This window comes from Entelurus aequoreus, linkage group LG23 (assembly GCF_033978785.1).
Source record: "Entelurus aequoreus isolate RoL-2023_Sb linkage group LG23, RoL_Eaeq_v1.1, whole genome shotgun sequence".
NCBI classification, from domain to species: domain Eukaryota; kingdom Metazoa; phylum Chordata; class Actinopteri; order Syngnathiformes; family Syngnathidae; genus Entelurus; species Entelurus aequoreus.
Genome location: NC_084753.1, coordinates 17023532 through 17041123, shown reverse-complemented (window position 1 = coordinate 17041123; position 17592 = coordinate 17023532). Strand labels below are relative to the sequence as shown.

The following is a 17592-nucleotide window of genomic DNA, read 5'->3' as shown; positions in this document are numbered from 1 at the left end:
CTCCAAACATATTGCTGGGTATTGTGGCCAAACAGCTCAATTTTTGTTTAATCTGACCACAGAACTTTCCTCCAGAAGGTCTTATCTTTGTCCATGTGATCAGCAGCAAACTTAAGGTGTCGCTTCTGGAGCAAGGGCTTCCTTCTTGCATGGTAGCCTCTCAGTCCATGGCGATACAAAACACACTTGACTGTGGACACTGACACCTGTGTTCCAGCAGCTTCCAATTCATTGCAGACCTGCTTTTTGGTGGTTCTCGGTTGACTCTTGATCATCCTGACCAATTTTCTCTCAGCAGCAGGTGATAGCTTGTGTTTTCTTCCTGATCGTGACAGTGACAAAACTGTGTCATGCACTTTATACTTACGAACAATTGTCTGCACAGTTGCTCTTGGGACCTTAAGCTGCTTTGAAATGGCTCCAAGTGACTTTCCTGACTTGTTCAAGTCAATGATTCGTTTTTTCAGATCTGTGCTGAGTTCCTTTGAATTTCCCAGTGTCACGTTTGTAACTGAGTAATGACTGCATCACATGAGCCCTATTTAAATGGGCTCAGATAAGTCAACAGGTGTCATCAATCATAATCATTCACATGAAGTTAAAGGCATACTGAAACCTACTACTACCGACCACGCAGTCTGATAGTTTATATATCAATGATGAAATCTTAACATTGCAACACATGCCAATACGGCCGGGTTAACTTATAAAGTGACTTTTAAAACTTCCCGGGAAATATCCGGCTGAAACGTCGCGGTATGATGACGTATGCGCGTGACGAAGTCAGAGTAACGGAAGTTATGGTACCCGTAGAATCCTATACAAAAAGCTCTGTTTTCATTTCATAATTCCACAGTATTTTGGACATCTTTTGCAATTTGTTTAATGAACAATGAAGGCTGCAAAGAAGACAGTTGTAGGTGGGATCGGTGTATTAGCAGCGGACTACAGCAACACAACCAGGAGGACTTTGTTGGAGCGCTAGCCGCCGACCTCACCTTGACTTCCTACGTCTCCGGGCCGCCAAACGCATCGGGTGAAGTCCTTCGTCCTTCTGCCGATCGCTGGAACGCAGGTGAGCACGGGTGTTGATGAGTAGATGAGGGCTGGCTGGCGTAGGTGGAGAGCTAATGTTTTTAGCATAGCTCTGTGAGGTCCCGTTGCTAAGTTAGCTTCAATGGCGTCGTTAGCACAGCATTGTTAACCTTCGCCAGCCTGGAAAGCATTAACCGTGTATTTACATGTCCACGGTTTAATAGTATTGTTGATTTTCTATCTATCCTTCCTTCTATCCTTTATTTTTTTGTTTCTATATGCAGTTAAAGCACGATGCTATCACGTTAGCTCGTAGCTAAAGCATTTCGCCGATGTATTGTCGTGGAGATAAAAGGCACTGAATGTCCATTTTGCGTTCTCGACTCTCATTTTCAAGAGGATATAAAATCCGAGGTGGTTTAAAATACAAATCCGTGATCCACAATAAAAAAAGGAGAGTGTGGAATCCAATGAGCCAGCTTGTACCTAAGTTAAGGTCAGAGCGAAAAAAGATACGTCCATCACTGTCTCTCAAGTCCTTCACTGTAACGTTCCTCATCTACGAATCTTTCATCCTCGCTCAAATTAATGGGGTAATCATCACTTTCTCGGTCCGAATCTCTCTCGCTCCATTGTAAACAATGGGGAATTGTGAGGAATACTAGCTCCTGTGACGTCACGCTACTTCCGGTACAGGCAAGGCTTTTTTTTATTAGCGAGCAAAAGTTGCGAACTTTATCGTCGATTTTCTCTATTAAATCCTTTCAGCAAAAATATGGCAATATCGCGAAATGATCAAGTATGACACATAGAATGGATCTGCTATTCCCGTTTAAATAAAAAAAAATCATTTCAGTAGGCCTTTAAGAGGCCATGCCATGAAGCTAATTTGATTTGATTGTAACTTTTCTACATCACCAAAATTGATAATGTATGTTGCGGTTTGTATACTTTTGACCAGGGGTCCCCAAACTTTTTGACTCGGGGGCCAAAATGTGGCCGGGGGCCATATATATATATATATATATATATATATATATATATATATATATATATATATATATTGTCTTTATAATCCGTTTTGTCATTTAACATCAATAAACATTGATGTTCATCAACATTTAACATTGTCACGTTATCGATGGGAAAATTCATTTTTAGACAATGTGATTTGCCTGAGCGGCTAGGAGACACCGAGAGTAACAAGCGGTAGAAAATTGATTAGAAAGAAAAGATTAGATTTTGGATGCTGGGGGGCCAGATCCGGCCCGCGGGCCGTAGTTTGGGGACCCCTGCTTTTGACCCAGCAGATTTGGTCACATTTTCAGTAGACCCATAATAAATTCATAAAAGAACCAAACTTAATGAATGTTTTTTTGTGACAAACAAGAAATTATTGGAAACTCAAGACAGCCATAACATTATGTCCTTCACAAGACCACGACGCACGCACGAACACACAAAACCAGTGAAGTTGGCACGTGTAAATCGTAAATAAAAACAGAATAAAACAAATATCCTTTTCAACCTATATTCGATAGAACACACTGCAAAGACAAGATGCTTAACGTTCGAACTGATAAACGTTATTTTTTTGCAAATATTAGCTCATTTGAGGGTTTGGGGGCCCTCAAATATACACAACCAAAACATATATATATATATATATATATATATATATATATATATATATATATATATATATATATATATATATATATATATATACATATATATATATATATGTCACATTTTTCCTACTACATAGTTATTTACTGTATATAGAAACAGTGGGCAAAAGGCCCAAAAAGACACGTTAAAAAAAGCAAACGTGTAGAGTGAACACTAACAGACTAGGACATAAGCCTAAATCAACATTGCATTAGCCTAACAAATTACGGTAAAAACACTGAAGTCAAACACCTTTGAGGTACTACCAGTGTTTCTCTGCCATTATGTTACAATGTTCCTATGAAATGGGTCTTGACCTCCAAACATAGATTACATGGTTTTATGCCGCTGCACGGTAGGAAGAGCAATCATATTAATCAATTATGACACAACTCTGTTACATGTGCAAATGCACTCGTAAGTGAGAGTGCCATGGGGCTATTTTTCCAGTGTTTCAAAATCATACATTTATTTATATTATGGGCGGAATATATTTTACACTATTCCACCCATAAAGCCTTCTAAAAAAACATCCAAAAATTGCCAACAATACTTCATTTACATCTCGGGACCTAAATATTAACCAAATATTAGCAATATTGTTATTATAAGCGCAAACGCAAACAAACCATTTTTAGTAGCGCAGTGCTCACGGAGAGCTAACGAGCTAGTGCTGCTACATTGAGCTGGTGAGCTGCTGCTTCGCCTCAGAGTTGGTAAAAGTTAATTCAAGATCATAAATCATGCCTCTCACCTGGATACAAGAAGGTTGTGGCCATAAATTACAAAGTTGGTCAACTTTGACTTCCGACTTTTGATGGCCAGAAAGACACGAAAAAACGCTTGTTTGTGGATACCTTTTTGTTCCACCTACGTGAGTATTATGGTTAATTCTTAATCTATAAAGGAAGATAACATCCCATCAGTCGGCATCCGAGTGAGAGCAGACATAGTAAAGTGATTGTTTTATTATGTTCATAGTTAGTATTTTTAGTTCAGCACTTAGCAATACTGCTACATGATGCTTAGTGTTTCACGAAAGCTGAATCTGCTTAGCACAAAGCTTCTAAAACTTGTAGATCACCCTCCTTATATTCAGGCTCAAAAATATAAGGTTCTGATCATCATTTGTCTGAAAATAGTATTTGTCTTATGAAGTCTGTCATGATTGGTACTATTGTTGTTATTGGGGCGGTATAGCTCCAGTAGAGTGGCCGTGCCAGCAACTTGAGGGTTCCAGGTTTGATACCCGCTTCCGTCATCTTAGTCATTGCCGTTGTGTCCTTGGGCAAGACACTTTACCCACCTGCTCCCAGTGCCACCCACACTGGTTTAAATGTAACTTAGATATTGGGTTTCACTATGTAAAAGCGCTTTGAGTCACTAGAGAAAAGCGCTATTTAAAAATAATTCACTTCACTTCATTGAAGGAAATAGTAAAAGTTGTGATGTTTTTGTGAAATTAATATGCCGCCGTATTTTTTAAATATGAAAATATTACATGTCATTATGAATGTGCCTGTTACTACATTTAGGCTGATAACAAATTTTGCTCGACATTGTATTGAACTACAAATTATTGCAGATAAACAATTTTTGTTGTTGTTAAATAAATCAAATAACAATAAAATATTATTTGAGGGACAAGCGGTAGAAAATGGATGGATGGGCAACATTTTTAAAATCACAACCAACAGCAATAAAATATGTTAAGGAGGGGTTTGGGGGCCCTTAAATATACACAACCAAAACAATAAATAAAATAGATAAAGTATTGACAAACACAGTTGCACTTGAATGTTGAACATGTAGGCAGAGGAACAGTTGTACATTACTTAACTGACAATCACATTAGGAGATTTTTAACAAAAGAGTAGCATACGCTACGACAAGTGTTGACCACGGGCTAACTTGCTGATGTGATGCTCCGCACAAAGAGTTAAAGGCCTACTGAAACCCACTACTACCGACCACGCAGTCTGATAGTTTATATATCAATGATGAAATCTTAAAATTGCAACACATGCCAATACGGCCGGGTTAACTTATAAAGTGCAATTTTAAATTTCCCGCCACACTTCCGGTTGAAAACGTCTAGATATGATGACTAGATATGATGACGTATGCGTGTGACGTCAATGGTTGATACGGAAGTATTCTGACCCATTGAATCCAATACAAAAAAGCTCTGTTTTCATCCCAAAATTCCACAGTATTCTGGACATCTGTGTTGGTGAATCTTTTGAAATTTGTTTAATGAACAATGGAGACTGCAGAGAAGAAAGCTGTAGGTGCGATCGGTGTATTAGCGGCGGACTACAGCAACACAACCAGGAGGACTTTGAGATGGATAGCAGACGCGCTACCGTGAGTACAGCTTTGGCTTCCAAACATTTGATCGCTTGCCCGTACGTGCGTGTCGCTATGTGCATGTCATGTACGTAACTTTGAGGAAATATATGTTTCTTGCCGACTCTGATGGCGGCCGGGGTGTCGTCGAAAGCTACAACGCTCGCCGCCGTCCTGTAGCTAAGTTAGCTTCAATGGCGTCGTTAGCAACAGCACTGTTAAGCTTCGCCAAGCTGGAAATTATTAACCGTGTATTTACATGTCCATGGTTTAATAGTATTGTTGATCTTCTGTCTATCCTTCCAGTCGGGGGTTTATTTATTTTGTTTCTATCTGCATTTGAGCCCGATGCTATCACGTTAGCTCAGTAGCTAAAGAGCTTCGCCGATGTATTGTCGTGGAGATAAAAGTCACTGTGAATGTCCATTTCGTGTTATCGACTCTCATTTTCAAGAGGATATAGTATCCGAGGTGGTTTAAAATACAAATCCGTGATCCACAATAGAAAAAGGAGAAAGTGTGGAATCCAATCAACCCTTGTACCTAAGTTACGGTCAGAGCGAAAAAAGATATGTCCTGCACTGCCTCTCTAGTCCTTCACTCTCACTTTCCTCATCCACAAATCTTTCATCCTCGCTCAAATTAATGGGGTAATCGTCGCTTTCTCGGTCCGAATCTCTCTCGCTGCATTGTAAACAATGGGGAAATGTGAGGAGTCCTTCCTCCTGTGACGTCACGCTACTTCCGGTATAGGCAAGGCTTTTTTTAATCAGCGACCAAAAGTTGCGAACTTTATCGTCGTTGTTCTCTACTAAATCCTTCCAGCAAAAATATGGCAATATCGCGAAATGATCAAGTATGACACATAGAATGGATCTGCTATCCCCGTTTAAATAAAAAAAATTCATTTCAGTAGGCCTTTAAAGAAACTTAATGAAGAACATGATGATTCACGCCCTTCTTTTCATTCTGCTATGGCACTAACGCGTGCAGCTGCTGAAACTTATGAAGCATGTACATGGCAATATATCGACGCTGGAAAACTTACCGACTTCATTTTCATTTATCGTCAGTTAATTGACTTATTGAATATCGACCCAGTCCTAACTACACATACATACTTACAACTATATAAAACATTGATGGAAGTTTTGAGATGTTTTTTAGAGTGCTTTATGGGCGGAATAGAGCGACTCCCCTTAGATTCCATTGTTAACTGACATTTGCTAGCGTTTATTTAGATATTAAAATGCCCTGGAAAAAAAGACATGTGTAATTATCTTACATAAGGATTGTGAATGATAAGCAAAATTGCAAAAAAAAGTACAGTTCCCCTTTAAAGATACTTTTTTGGGGGGAATTTAGTCTATCGTTCACACCCGAACAAATCAGAAGTAAATAAGACGACTTCAGGAACAAAATGCGTTCGACCATAGAAGTTCAACTGTACTGAATAAATAAATTAGACTCACTCATTTGTTATGACAGGTAACAGGTCAAGCAGCACCCCTGTGTCCTGAATTCTGGGGAGTCAAAAAATCAAACATAGTAAATATCAAGGATCTTTACGATTAAAACCTGGTGTTGATAGCAAATGCTGTACCTAATTAAATAAGCCACTAGTTCATTGGTGTTTCTTCGCCACAGCGTTAGGGCCACTTTAAGTCGAAGATTCCTTCCAAAGAGGACGTGCGTCATAGCTTCGTGATCTTTTGATAACTGCAGAAAGGGAAATCTGGGTCAGCAGTGCAAGTGGAGTCTGTATATTAAAGCCTTGAATTGCTGCTGTACCTCGGTGAAGTCGCTGTACTTGGAGCTGGCCCCTGCCATCTTGGAGGCCTCGGCGGCACTCACAGAGGGCCCGCAGTTATTCTTGTAGTGATTGCCCCGCACATCAGAGCAAGTCACCTCGTTTTCTTTGTTGGCCATGCCGGGATGTTGGGCACGGCCAACATCGGATGTTCTACGGTGCAGCTTGGAGCCCACCACCGGGAGCGGAGAACTCCTCCTCTTGCAAGGTAAGGACTTCTTTGCTTTGCCTGGATTGTTCACGCCGTAACAAACTTGGAATCTGCGGGAAGTGACAATATGAAGGGGATTCATTTGAGGAACGTGGACGATTAGATGTTTTAGTAACCCGGTGACTACAGGGGCTTGACTACGTTTCCATGCACTAAATTTGCCTGATTTTTCAAATAGTTGGGTTTTTTGTACGCTCTCTAATGTGACTATTCATACGCTGTATGCCTCGCGTACACTGGGGGGGGCGGCGCTTTTTAATGTATTGCTTTTTAGTTTTACCTAAACGTCACACCCAGTTACGGTAGCACAATTAGCCCCGATCACAACTAACGTGTTACACGTCCGATTCGCCCAGCGACTCTCTGTCGGAGTATCAGCGCTGGGGTCCAGTGCACCACACTTTTGTATTGTCGCTCGGTCCTTCGGAAGCTACCGGACCGCTCGTCTCCCCCGCTCGGACCGGCGGGAGCGAGAAAGACACACACAGTGACAGAGAGCGAGAGAGAGAGAGCGAGCGAGTGAGGGAGGGAGGGAGGGAGCGCGTGCGGGTCTCGTGGAAAAGCAGCAAAACGTTTCTCTGCTTGCATCACGCAAGTGACGTCAATGTTCGGCCCTCGAGAGCCATATACCACACCATGATTGGTAGATTCCTTGTAGCCCGGAAGAGTTAGGGCTACAAGGGATTCTGGGTATTTGTTCTTTTGTGTTTATGTTGTGTTACGGTGCGGATGTTCTCCCAAAATGTGTTTGTCATTCTTGTTTGGTGTGGGTTCACATTGTGGCGCATATTTGTAACAGTGTTAAAGTTTTTTTATACGGCCACCCTCAGTGTGACATGTATGACTGTTGACTAAGTATGCATTGCAGTTACTTACGTGTGTCTGTTGAAGCCGCATATAACATGTGACTGTGCAGGCACATTGTTTGTATGGAGAAAAAGTGGACGCTAAACCTTGTGCCCTTAATATTGTTGTCCTCAATATTGTTGATGGTGAAAATCGGGAAGGTTGGCAAGAATGCTTCAGCTCCGCACACAACGCTGTCAAGCGCCATTCATATAAACCTTGCGGGCCGCACTAACATTAAACTTTCATATTAAAGTGGGGGCCGCACAATAACGTCTCACGGGCCGCAATTGGCCCGCGGGCCGCATGTTTGAGTCCCCTGCTTTAAGGTGTTTCCATGAGCTGTGTAATACTTATCGTATTTTTCGGACCACAAAGCGCACTGGATTACACTACCGATGAGCGGGTCTATTTTCATACAGAAGGTCCAACGGATTAAAACGTGCATTAAAGGGGTCATATTATGATTTTGTTCCTACATTTAAAACACTTCCTTGTGGTCTATATAACATGTAACGGCAGTTCTTTGGTCAAAATGTTGCCTATATTATGTTTTACAGACCATCTTCAAGCCGCGTTCAGACCGTCTCTTCAGGATGCACCGTTTTGTGGGCGGTCTTATTTACGTAACTTTACTTTGACAGCGTCTTATCCCCGTCACCTTTGTTGTACCGGGAGTTTTTAGCGCTTCCAAAACAAGTTTATTGACAGATATAAGTTAGAACTCTACGTTACTTTGTATTAGAAATGGCAACAGTGTTATCAACAAGTTATTACATGTATGTATTTTTGCATTTGAACAATTGTATTGTTGATAAGAGGTAATTATTGTTATTATTCATTATCAATAGTGCTATTTATATTGGTATTTGTATTGCTCCATTTGTAGCGTGATAATGTTCATTGTCATTTCTGTATTATTTATTTCACTAACTGCTTCTTTGCTATCACTTTTACTATCATATTTGTACATATCATATTTGCTGGTGTTGTTCTGTTGTGGTTGTGTTTGCTGTTGTCTCTCTGTCTTATCCCCGCAATTTCGCCCTCTGTCTTACTTTTTTTCTCTTTCTATCCCCTCCTGCCCGGCTGCACCAAATAATAATATAAATCCATTTAATAAAGTCAAATACAAATAAGGCAACAAGAGAAGTATCCCACACTTCTCTTTTGTAAAGTAAATTTGTATGATATGGGCATCTACATCAACAATATGATTTGCCTGAGTAGCTGGACAGGACAAAAAAAAAAAGAATAAAAAAAAAGAAATGTCAACAGTGGAGGATGAATGCCCCACATCAAGAGGATAGAGAAAAAGAAGAAGCTTATTAACTTTGACGTGGACTAGCGCACATTTTTGGAAATTATGCAGATCCCAATTACACATCAGCAGGTATAAATAAATAAATAAAAAGTTGATTTTGCATAATATTCCGAAATAAAGCGCCAGATAAAATGTCTCCTTATAGATGCCATTTTGGGGTCTTTATACACACATCATAATAATAATACCTGTATTTTGAAGCAGAGTACGTCTGACTACAGCAGTGGTCCCCAAACTACGGCCCGCCAGCGTCCAAAATCCGGCCCGCGGGAACTCCCAAGATAAAACAATTTGTTTTTCCTTCTACCGCTTGTTACTCTTGGTGTCTCCTAGCCGCTCAGGCAAATCGAATTGTATAAAAATGCATTTTCCCATTGATAACGTGACATCATCAGCGCCATGTGCGCGCTCTTTCAGTCAATTAGTGCGCGAGGAATATATATATATATTATATATATATATATATACACACAGCCCGGCCCCCGGCCAAATTGTTTTAACCCAATATGGCCCCCTCGAGTCAAAAAGTTTGGGGACACCTGGTCTACAGTAACCGTAATGCGCCGACAATCCAGCAAGCGGTGCAGCTTCGTAGCTTACCAAATCATCCTAAAACATTTTGACAGATTTTTGAGCGCCATGTGTAATACTCTATATTCTCGATGAAACAAGGTTTATGGACTCAAACCGGATTGATAAACTGATCCGGAAAGCCGGCCAAACCATTGGCACGCAGTTGGAGGCGTTTGTGTCAGCGAGGGATAGGAGGACACTGGACAAACTGCTCGCCATCATGGACAATCCTGCCCACTCACTCCACCTGACAATTAAGGGACAGCGGAGCTCATACTCCAACAGGCTCCTTCAACTTCCTTCCCGCACTGTGCGATTCAAGAACTCCTTCATTCCGCACTCCATCCAGCTGTATAATCACTCGCCATACAGCAATAGATGACATCTGCCTATTACCTGACATGTTAGCTACTTCTCTTTGTTTATAATGTTTATAATGTCTATTTTCTATTTCCTGCTGGATCTACTCTCTATTTTATGCTGCTGCTGTCACATACTGTATATACCAGACCTGGGCATTCTGCGGCCCGCGGGCCACATACGGCCCTTTGTGCGTCCCTGCCCGGCCCACGTGAGGCCAATCATAAATTACAAAATAAATTTAAAAAAGTATCTATGTTGAGTGTGCAATACAACGGTGCTGCTTTTGTTTTGAAAAGCGTTATTTGTATTACTTCCGTGTGGGCGTATGCGCGTGCGTGATTGTGAGTGAATGTGAACAGCTGCAATCACAAATTACAAAATAAAGTTGAAAAAACATCTACCGTATTTTCCGCACCATAAGCCGCACCTAAAAACCACAATTTTTCTCAAAAGCAGACAGTGCGGCTAATAACCCGGTGCGCCTTATATATGGATTAATATTCATATTTATTTTCATAAAGTTTAGGTCTCGCAACTACGGTAAACAGCCGCCATCTTTTTTCCCCGTAAAAGAGGAAGCGCTTCTTCTACGGTAAGCAACCGCCCCCATAGAAGAGGAAGCGCTTCTTCTTCTACTGTAAGCAACCGCCAAGGTGAGCACCCGCCCCCGTAGAAGAAGCGCGCGGATATTACGTTTCATTTCATTTTTGTGTTTCTGTAAATGTCCACAAAATATCTCCTACTAAGAGACACGCGTACAAGGTTCCACTGACTTTTGATATTCATGTGAACCGCACTGTGGATACAACGGGAGCACGTACGGTGAATATTCGCACCACAGGGAATGAGAAGTCGTCCTACTGTGGTTCTAGCTTGCCATGCTAACGGCCAGAAACTTCCACCCATGGTGATATTCAAAAGGAAGACCTTGCCAAAAGAGAACTTTCCAGCCGGCGTCATCATAAAAGCTATCTCGAAGGGATGGATGGATGAAGAAAAGATGAGCGAGTGGTTGATAGACGTTTACGCGAAGACACCGGGTGACTTTTTTCAACAGCGTTCCTGTTGATCTATGACTGCATGCGCGTCCACATCATCGATGGTGTCAAAAAACAAGTGAAGCACACCGAAGAAGAATAATTCGAGGGATTTCTGGATGAGTAATAACTTCAGAAAGTGAGCTTTAAATGTTTATTTTGTGTGTTGTGTGACACTAACGTATGAGCAACGTTGAGTTATTGATGTTGCTATTGTTCTGCACTATTTTGAGTGTTACTATTTTTGTGATTGCACATTTGTACATTACATTTTGGGAGTGAACAGAGTTGTTAGAACGCTGGTTTGTAATATATTATTAAAGTTTGACTGACCTATCTGACTGTTTTGTTGACATTCCCTTTAGCGTAGCGTAGGTGCGGCTAATAGCACGGGGCGGCTAATAGGTAAACAAAGTTTTGAAATATTCCGTTCATTAAACGTGCGGCTAATAGTGCGGAAAATACGGTATGTCGTGCGCGCAATACAACTGCTGCTTTTATTTTGAAAAGTGTTATTTATGAGCGTATGTCCGGGTGTAACCTGTGAGTGAAGGTGCACAGCGACAAGTGATGCACGGTTTACACCCGAGACGCTAAAAAGAGAAAAGTTGATGACGAATGGCGTGTTTTCAACAAGACATGGACTGTGCACTGCTCAAGCGTCCTCTGCGCACAGCAAATATATGCCAAGCACCAAATCAAATCCCATCTGAATTCTAAACAAAATAAACAAATTTATTCTGTGTAATTTTGCAATGCAACTTTGAGTGACAGTGACAACAAGCGGCCCTAACGGTGTTCGTCAACACCGTTCAATTGAACACCGTTCAATTGAACACTGTTCAATTATTGTAACGTCTATCGAGATGCTTCGAGGCCAGGAATTATACCGATCACTTTATTGAGCAAAACTGTTTATATTCGGCCATAACCACACCAAAAACATGAGTAAAACACTTCTATCTCGAAAAACTAGTCATTTTCTGCCGTACAAACCAGGCCAAAACCAACTTGTCATCTGTCACCAACATGCATAGCACTAAGCCACTGGTGCGTTTATGGCCACACAAAAAGTCGGACAACTCAAACACCACACAACGTTACACTATGACTCCTCAGTCATATGTGTGCTTATTTTACTGTCATTTATTATTAATGTTAATTTATTTATATTAATCATGGAATGCTGTTACTAGAGAAAGTTACAGGAATGCACACTTCATCCTATGCTTACATTTCATTGTGCAACATGAGGATGTTTAAGGGGAACTAAATGTGATCTCTGAAAGGGTACAAATGTTTTCCAAAGCAGTGCTTTTGGTATAAAGTTAAGTTAGGTTAAATGAAAGTATTATTATTATTATTATTATTTATCTTACAGTATACATCAAAAATAATATTGAGCAAAATTTAATTGAAATATTGTGGATGTGGCCCTCCAGCAGTGCTCGGGTTGCTCATGCGGCCCCCGGTAAAAATTAATTGCCCACCCCTGGTATATACTGTAATATTGTACATGGTCATTGGTATATATTGTATATATGTTATAGACATAATATAATATATCCGTAGATATATTATTCTGTACACATATGTATATATTCATATATATGTTAGATTTTTTATCGCTATATTAGTCTATTTACACCTGCATTGTCCTTTCCATCCTTACACTTTCCATCATTGTAACTAAGCTACTGTGTTGAACAATTTCCCTTGTGGATCATTAAAGTTTGTCTAAGTCTAAGTTTAGGTGTTGGTTGCTTACAGATACTTGCTAGCGTCATTTATTAAACAGGGGGCGTCAGTGCACACGTATCTTATGTGTGACTGCCTGTCACACTTATTACACCATGTACCAAATAAAATTTGAGGTCAGTAAGCACAACCAAGAATGAATCTGCATCGAGTTATAAGACGCACTGTCGATTTTTCTCAATAATAATACAGTATTTTGAGCTAAACTTTTTCAGAAATCAGACTAATTTAGTGCATGGAAACGTAGCGTGTGTGACACATTCTTACAGACATGGATCAAGAGACTCACCTTTCCTTATCTAATTTGTCCTTATTTACAATATCCACCTAAAACGAAAGGACAGGGGATGAGGCCACTACTGCAGTCTCTACCGCCAACAATAGCACTTGCACTGTCATTTCACTGTCACCAGGAATGTCTAAACAACCACACTGTTGACACAACACGACATCCCATGAGCGCACACACAAGTCTCCGTACCTGCTTCATGATCTTTGTGGCGGAAAGACACAGGTGAAATCACACAAGGCCATTGGGCTGTTTCCTCTCGAACTTGGGAGAATTGTCGTCACCAGATATCCATATCACTTGTCACAATATGGGGAATCTGATAGGAAGGGGGAGGAAAGTAGACACACAGTTAACGTGTCAGACATAACAGATGTCATATTTGGCCACGTGAAGTTGTGAGAAACGCAATATGGGAGTAAAAGGCAGATAAACAACTCTGTTTGCTGCTAACATAGTAGTGTTAGCATTGCTGCTAACATAGTAGTGTTAGCCTTGCTGCTAAAATAGTAGTGTTAGTATTGCTGCTAACATAGTAGTGTTAGTATTGCTGCTAACATAGTAGTGTTAGCATTGCTGCTAACATAGTAGTTTTAGCATTGCTGCTAAATTAGTAATGTTAGCATTTCTGGTAACATAGTAGTGTTAGCATTGCTGCTAAAATAGTAATGTTAGCCTTGCTGCTAACATAGTAATGTTAGCCTTAATGCTAAAATAGTAATGTTAGCCTTGCTGCTAAAATAGTAATGTTAGCCTTGCTGCTAAAATAGTAGTGTTAGCATTAGCAACACGTATGCCCCCCCCCCCCATCACTAAAAGTTACCTTAGCATGTTTCCCACGGAGCTAACAACAACAATACGACGGAAGACGCTCCAAGAAGCCTAATTTCGTGACATCCTTCCACGTACGAAGCTCGCGTTGCTAGCGAAGTGGGGCCACCCGCAGCTGTTAGTTAGCCAGGAAGCTAACCAAACATAACACAACTAGCTAGCGCAAATTAGCCTCCCCGACCTAACTATGGTAACTTCACAACAAGTAGCGAGAGTCAAACACCACGTTTGAATACCAACCAAGGCATTTTGTCATGAGGTGCGTAAAGTCCAAAAAACGTGAAAAACTGGTTATAGTCAGTAATAGGCCGACTCTTCTGGTTGAATGTTTCGTTCGCTGCCGTTGCACAGTTTGAACCATTCAAATGGAGACACCGCCGGTGTGTGGGGATTGTGGGATTGATTTGGCCACCGACACACGGCAATTTAGCGACATCTGCTGGACATGTTAGGTAACGTCATTTGTCAAACCTCAGATACATTTCAAAATAAAGCAGCTCTTAAATCTGTGTAGTTCGGGGGTCAGCATCCCGCGGCAGTGTTTTTCAACCTTTTTTCAGCCAAGGAACATTTTTTTTTCATTTAAAAAATGCGGAGGCACACCACCAGCAGAAAACATTCAAAAATGAAACTCAGCTGCCCATATTGACAGTAAAAAGTCGTCGTCGCAATTGTTAGAAATGACTTTAACTCATAACCAAGCATGCATCTCTAGCTCTTGTCTCAAAGTAGGTGTACTGTCACCACCTGTCACATCACACCGGGACTTATTTACTGTTTTCCTGTGTGTAGTGTTTTACTTCTTGTCTTGTGCTCCTATTTTAGTGGCTTATCCTGTTTTGTTGGTATTTTCCTGTTGCAGTTTCATGTCGTCCTTTGAGCATACTTGCCAACCTTGAGACCTCCAATATCGGGAGGTGTGTGTGTGTGTGTGTGTGTGTGTGTGTGTGTGGGGGGGGGGGGGGGGATTCACCAAATCAAGTATTTCATATATATATATAATATATATATATATATATGTATGAAATACTTGACTTTCAGTGAATTCTAGCGATATATATATTTATTTTTAATTTTTTTTTTTTATTATACATATAAATAAAAGACATACTTGAATTTCAGTGTTCTGCAGGCTATCCAGTAGGTGGCAGTATTGTCCTGTTTAAGAGTGTCACAACATTGCTGTTTACGGCAGAGAACTGCTTTACGGTAGACTAAACGTGACTGCTGTTGTTGTGTGTTGTTACCGCGCTGGGAGGACGTTAATGAAACTGCCTAACAATAAACCCACATAAGAAACCAAGAACTCTCTCTCCTTGTTGTGCACTCTACTCTCTAAAAGGCGTAGATGAATACCGGGAGTTTGTCGGGAGAAAATCTCTGCCGGGAGGTTGTCGGGAGAGGCGCTGAATAACGGGATTCTCCCGCTAAAAACGGGAGGGTTGGCAAGTATGCCTTTGAGAGCTATTCCCCGCACTTGAATAAATTGAATACATAAAGGGGACGGCGTGGCGAAGTTGGGAGAGTGGCCGTGCCAGCAATCTGAGGGTTACTGGTTCAATCCCCACCTTGTTATAACAACGACAAGCCCTGGTTCACACCCAAGCTCTGACAGCTGCGCAAGAAGAAGGAGGCTGCGTGGAGAAGCGGGGACCAAAGTACATACAGAGAAGCGAAGTACCACTTCAACAGGGTGACAATCATTGGTACTTTAATCTTTAAGTGGAGAAAGCTAAATCTGTGTACTCTAACCGTCTACAGGAACAGTTCCGCTCCAATGATTCTGCGGCAGTTTGGAGAGGTCTAAGGGCCCTTACGAACTATAAGCCCAAAACGCCCACTGCAGTTCGCCTACAGAGCCAACAGGTCTGTGGATGATGCAGTGAACCTGGCCCTCCACTTCATCCTGGAGCATCTGGACTCCCCAGGAACCTACGCTAGGATCCTGTTTGTGGACTTCAGCTCTGCCTTCAACACCATCCTCCCTGGACTGCTACGAGACAAGCTCTACCAGCTCAGCGTGCCCGACTCCCTCTGCAGTTGGATCAATGACTTCCTGACAGACCGAAGACAGCACGTGCGGCTGGGGAAGATTGTCTCGGACAGTCGAACCACAAACACTGGTACTCCTCAGGGCTGTGTACTCTCCCCATGGCTCTTCTCCCTGTATACAAACTGCTGCACCTCCAGTCACCAATCCGTAAAACTGCTCAAGTTTGCGGATGACACCACCGTCATCGGGCTCATCTCGAATGGCGATGAGTCCGCCTACAGGAGAGAGGTGGACCGGCTGACGTCCTGGTGCAGCCTCAACAACCTGGAGCTGAACGCCCAGAAAACAGTGGAGATTATCATGGACTTCAGGAAAGTCACAGCCCCACCATCCCCCCTCACCCTGATTGACTCTTCCACCCCCGTCCCCATTGTGGACTCCTTCCGTTTCTTGGGCACCACCATCACCCAGGACCTCAAGTGGGAGCCGACCATCAGCTCCCTCATCAAGAAGGCCCAGCAGAGGATGTACTTCCTGCGGCAGCTGAGGAAACTTAAGGTGCCGACCGAGATGCTGGTGCAGTTTTACTCAGCCATCATCGAGTCCATCCTGACCTCCTCCATCACCGTGTGGTTCCCCGGCGCCACAGTCCAGGATAAGACTAGACTGCAGCGCATCATACGTGCTGCTGAGAAGGTGATTGGCTGCAAGCTCCCATCCCTCCATGACTTGTTCTCCTCCAGGACCAGGAGGCGTGTCGGTCGGATCACAGCTGAATATTCTCACCCTGGACACAAACTATTCTCCCCTCTCCCCTCAGGCAGGAGACTACGCTCCATCCAGACCCACACCTCCCGCCACCTGAACAGTTTTTTCCCCTCGGCCATCAGGCAAATGAACAATAACTCCAAACAGTAGCTCCTTTGAATTCCTTCTAAGTCTATCTGATAGCTCAGTTACAGCTCTTTTTATTACCAAATATGTGTTATATGTGTTTTATGTTGCACGATTGCACCAAGAAAAATTCCTAGTTTGTGAACCCGTTTTTAAACAATGGCAATAAAACTATTCTGATTCTGATTCTTCTACCATCCTCGTCACGTCCGTTGTGTCCTTGAGCAAGACACTTCACCCTGGCTCCTGATGGGTCCTGGTTAGCGCCTTGCATGGCAGCTCCCGCCATCAGTGTGTGAATGTGTGTGTGTGAATGGGTGAATGTGGAAATAGTGTCAAAGCGCTTTGAGTTCCTTAAAAAAAGGTAGAAAAGCGCTATACAAGTATAACCATTTTATTTATTTTTACCAAATTGAGAACAGGAAGTGAACAAAAGTTTTAGCAACTGCTATGTAAAAGAAAAGGGGTAGGATTAAATAAGCTCTGCTTCTTCCTACTCCTTTTCGAACATGTTGAAAAGAGAAACTGGAAATTGTGATGTATCATGTTGTATGCTTGCATGTTCGAAATAAACTCAAACTCAACTCAACTCAACCTGCTTTGTTTTT

At 41.8% G+C, this 17592-nt stretch overlaps 1 protein-coding gene across 3 annotated transcripts in view; it reads right to left on the bottom strand.

The window, feature by feature from the left end:
- The window catches only part of katnbl1 (katanin p80 subunit B-like 1), a 37080-nt gene that overhangs the window by 10155 nt on the left and 9333 nt on the right, over positions 1–17592 (bottom strand). The window contains exons 1-6 of one of the 3 annotated variants that reach the window (XM_062034343.1): positions 14338–14511; positions 13459–13585; positions 13267–13304; positions 6847–7126; positions 6659–6774; positions 6528–6578 (exon numbers count right to left, since the gene is read on the bottom strand). In XM_062034343.1, the coding sequence (XP_061890327.1) occupies positions 6528–6578; positions 6659–6774; positions 6847–7126; positions 13267–13304; positions 13459–13467 (494 nt within the window). In that variant the 5' untranslated portion in view covers positions 13468–13585; positions 14338–14511. Of the gene's footprint in view, positions 1–6527; positions 6579–6658; positions 6775–6846; positions 7127–13266; positions 13305–13458; positions 13586–14089; positions 14318–14337; positions 14512–17592 lie in introns of those variants that run through there. The other 2 variants (XM_062034344.1, XM_062034345.1) reach the window with 2 other exon arrangements.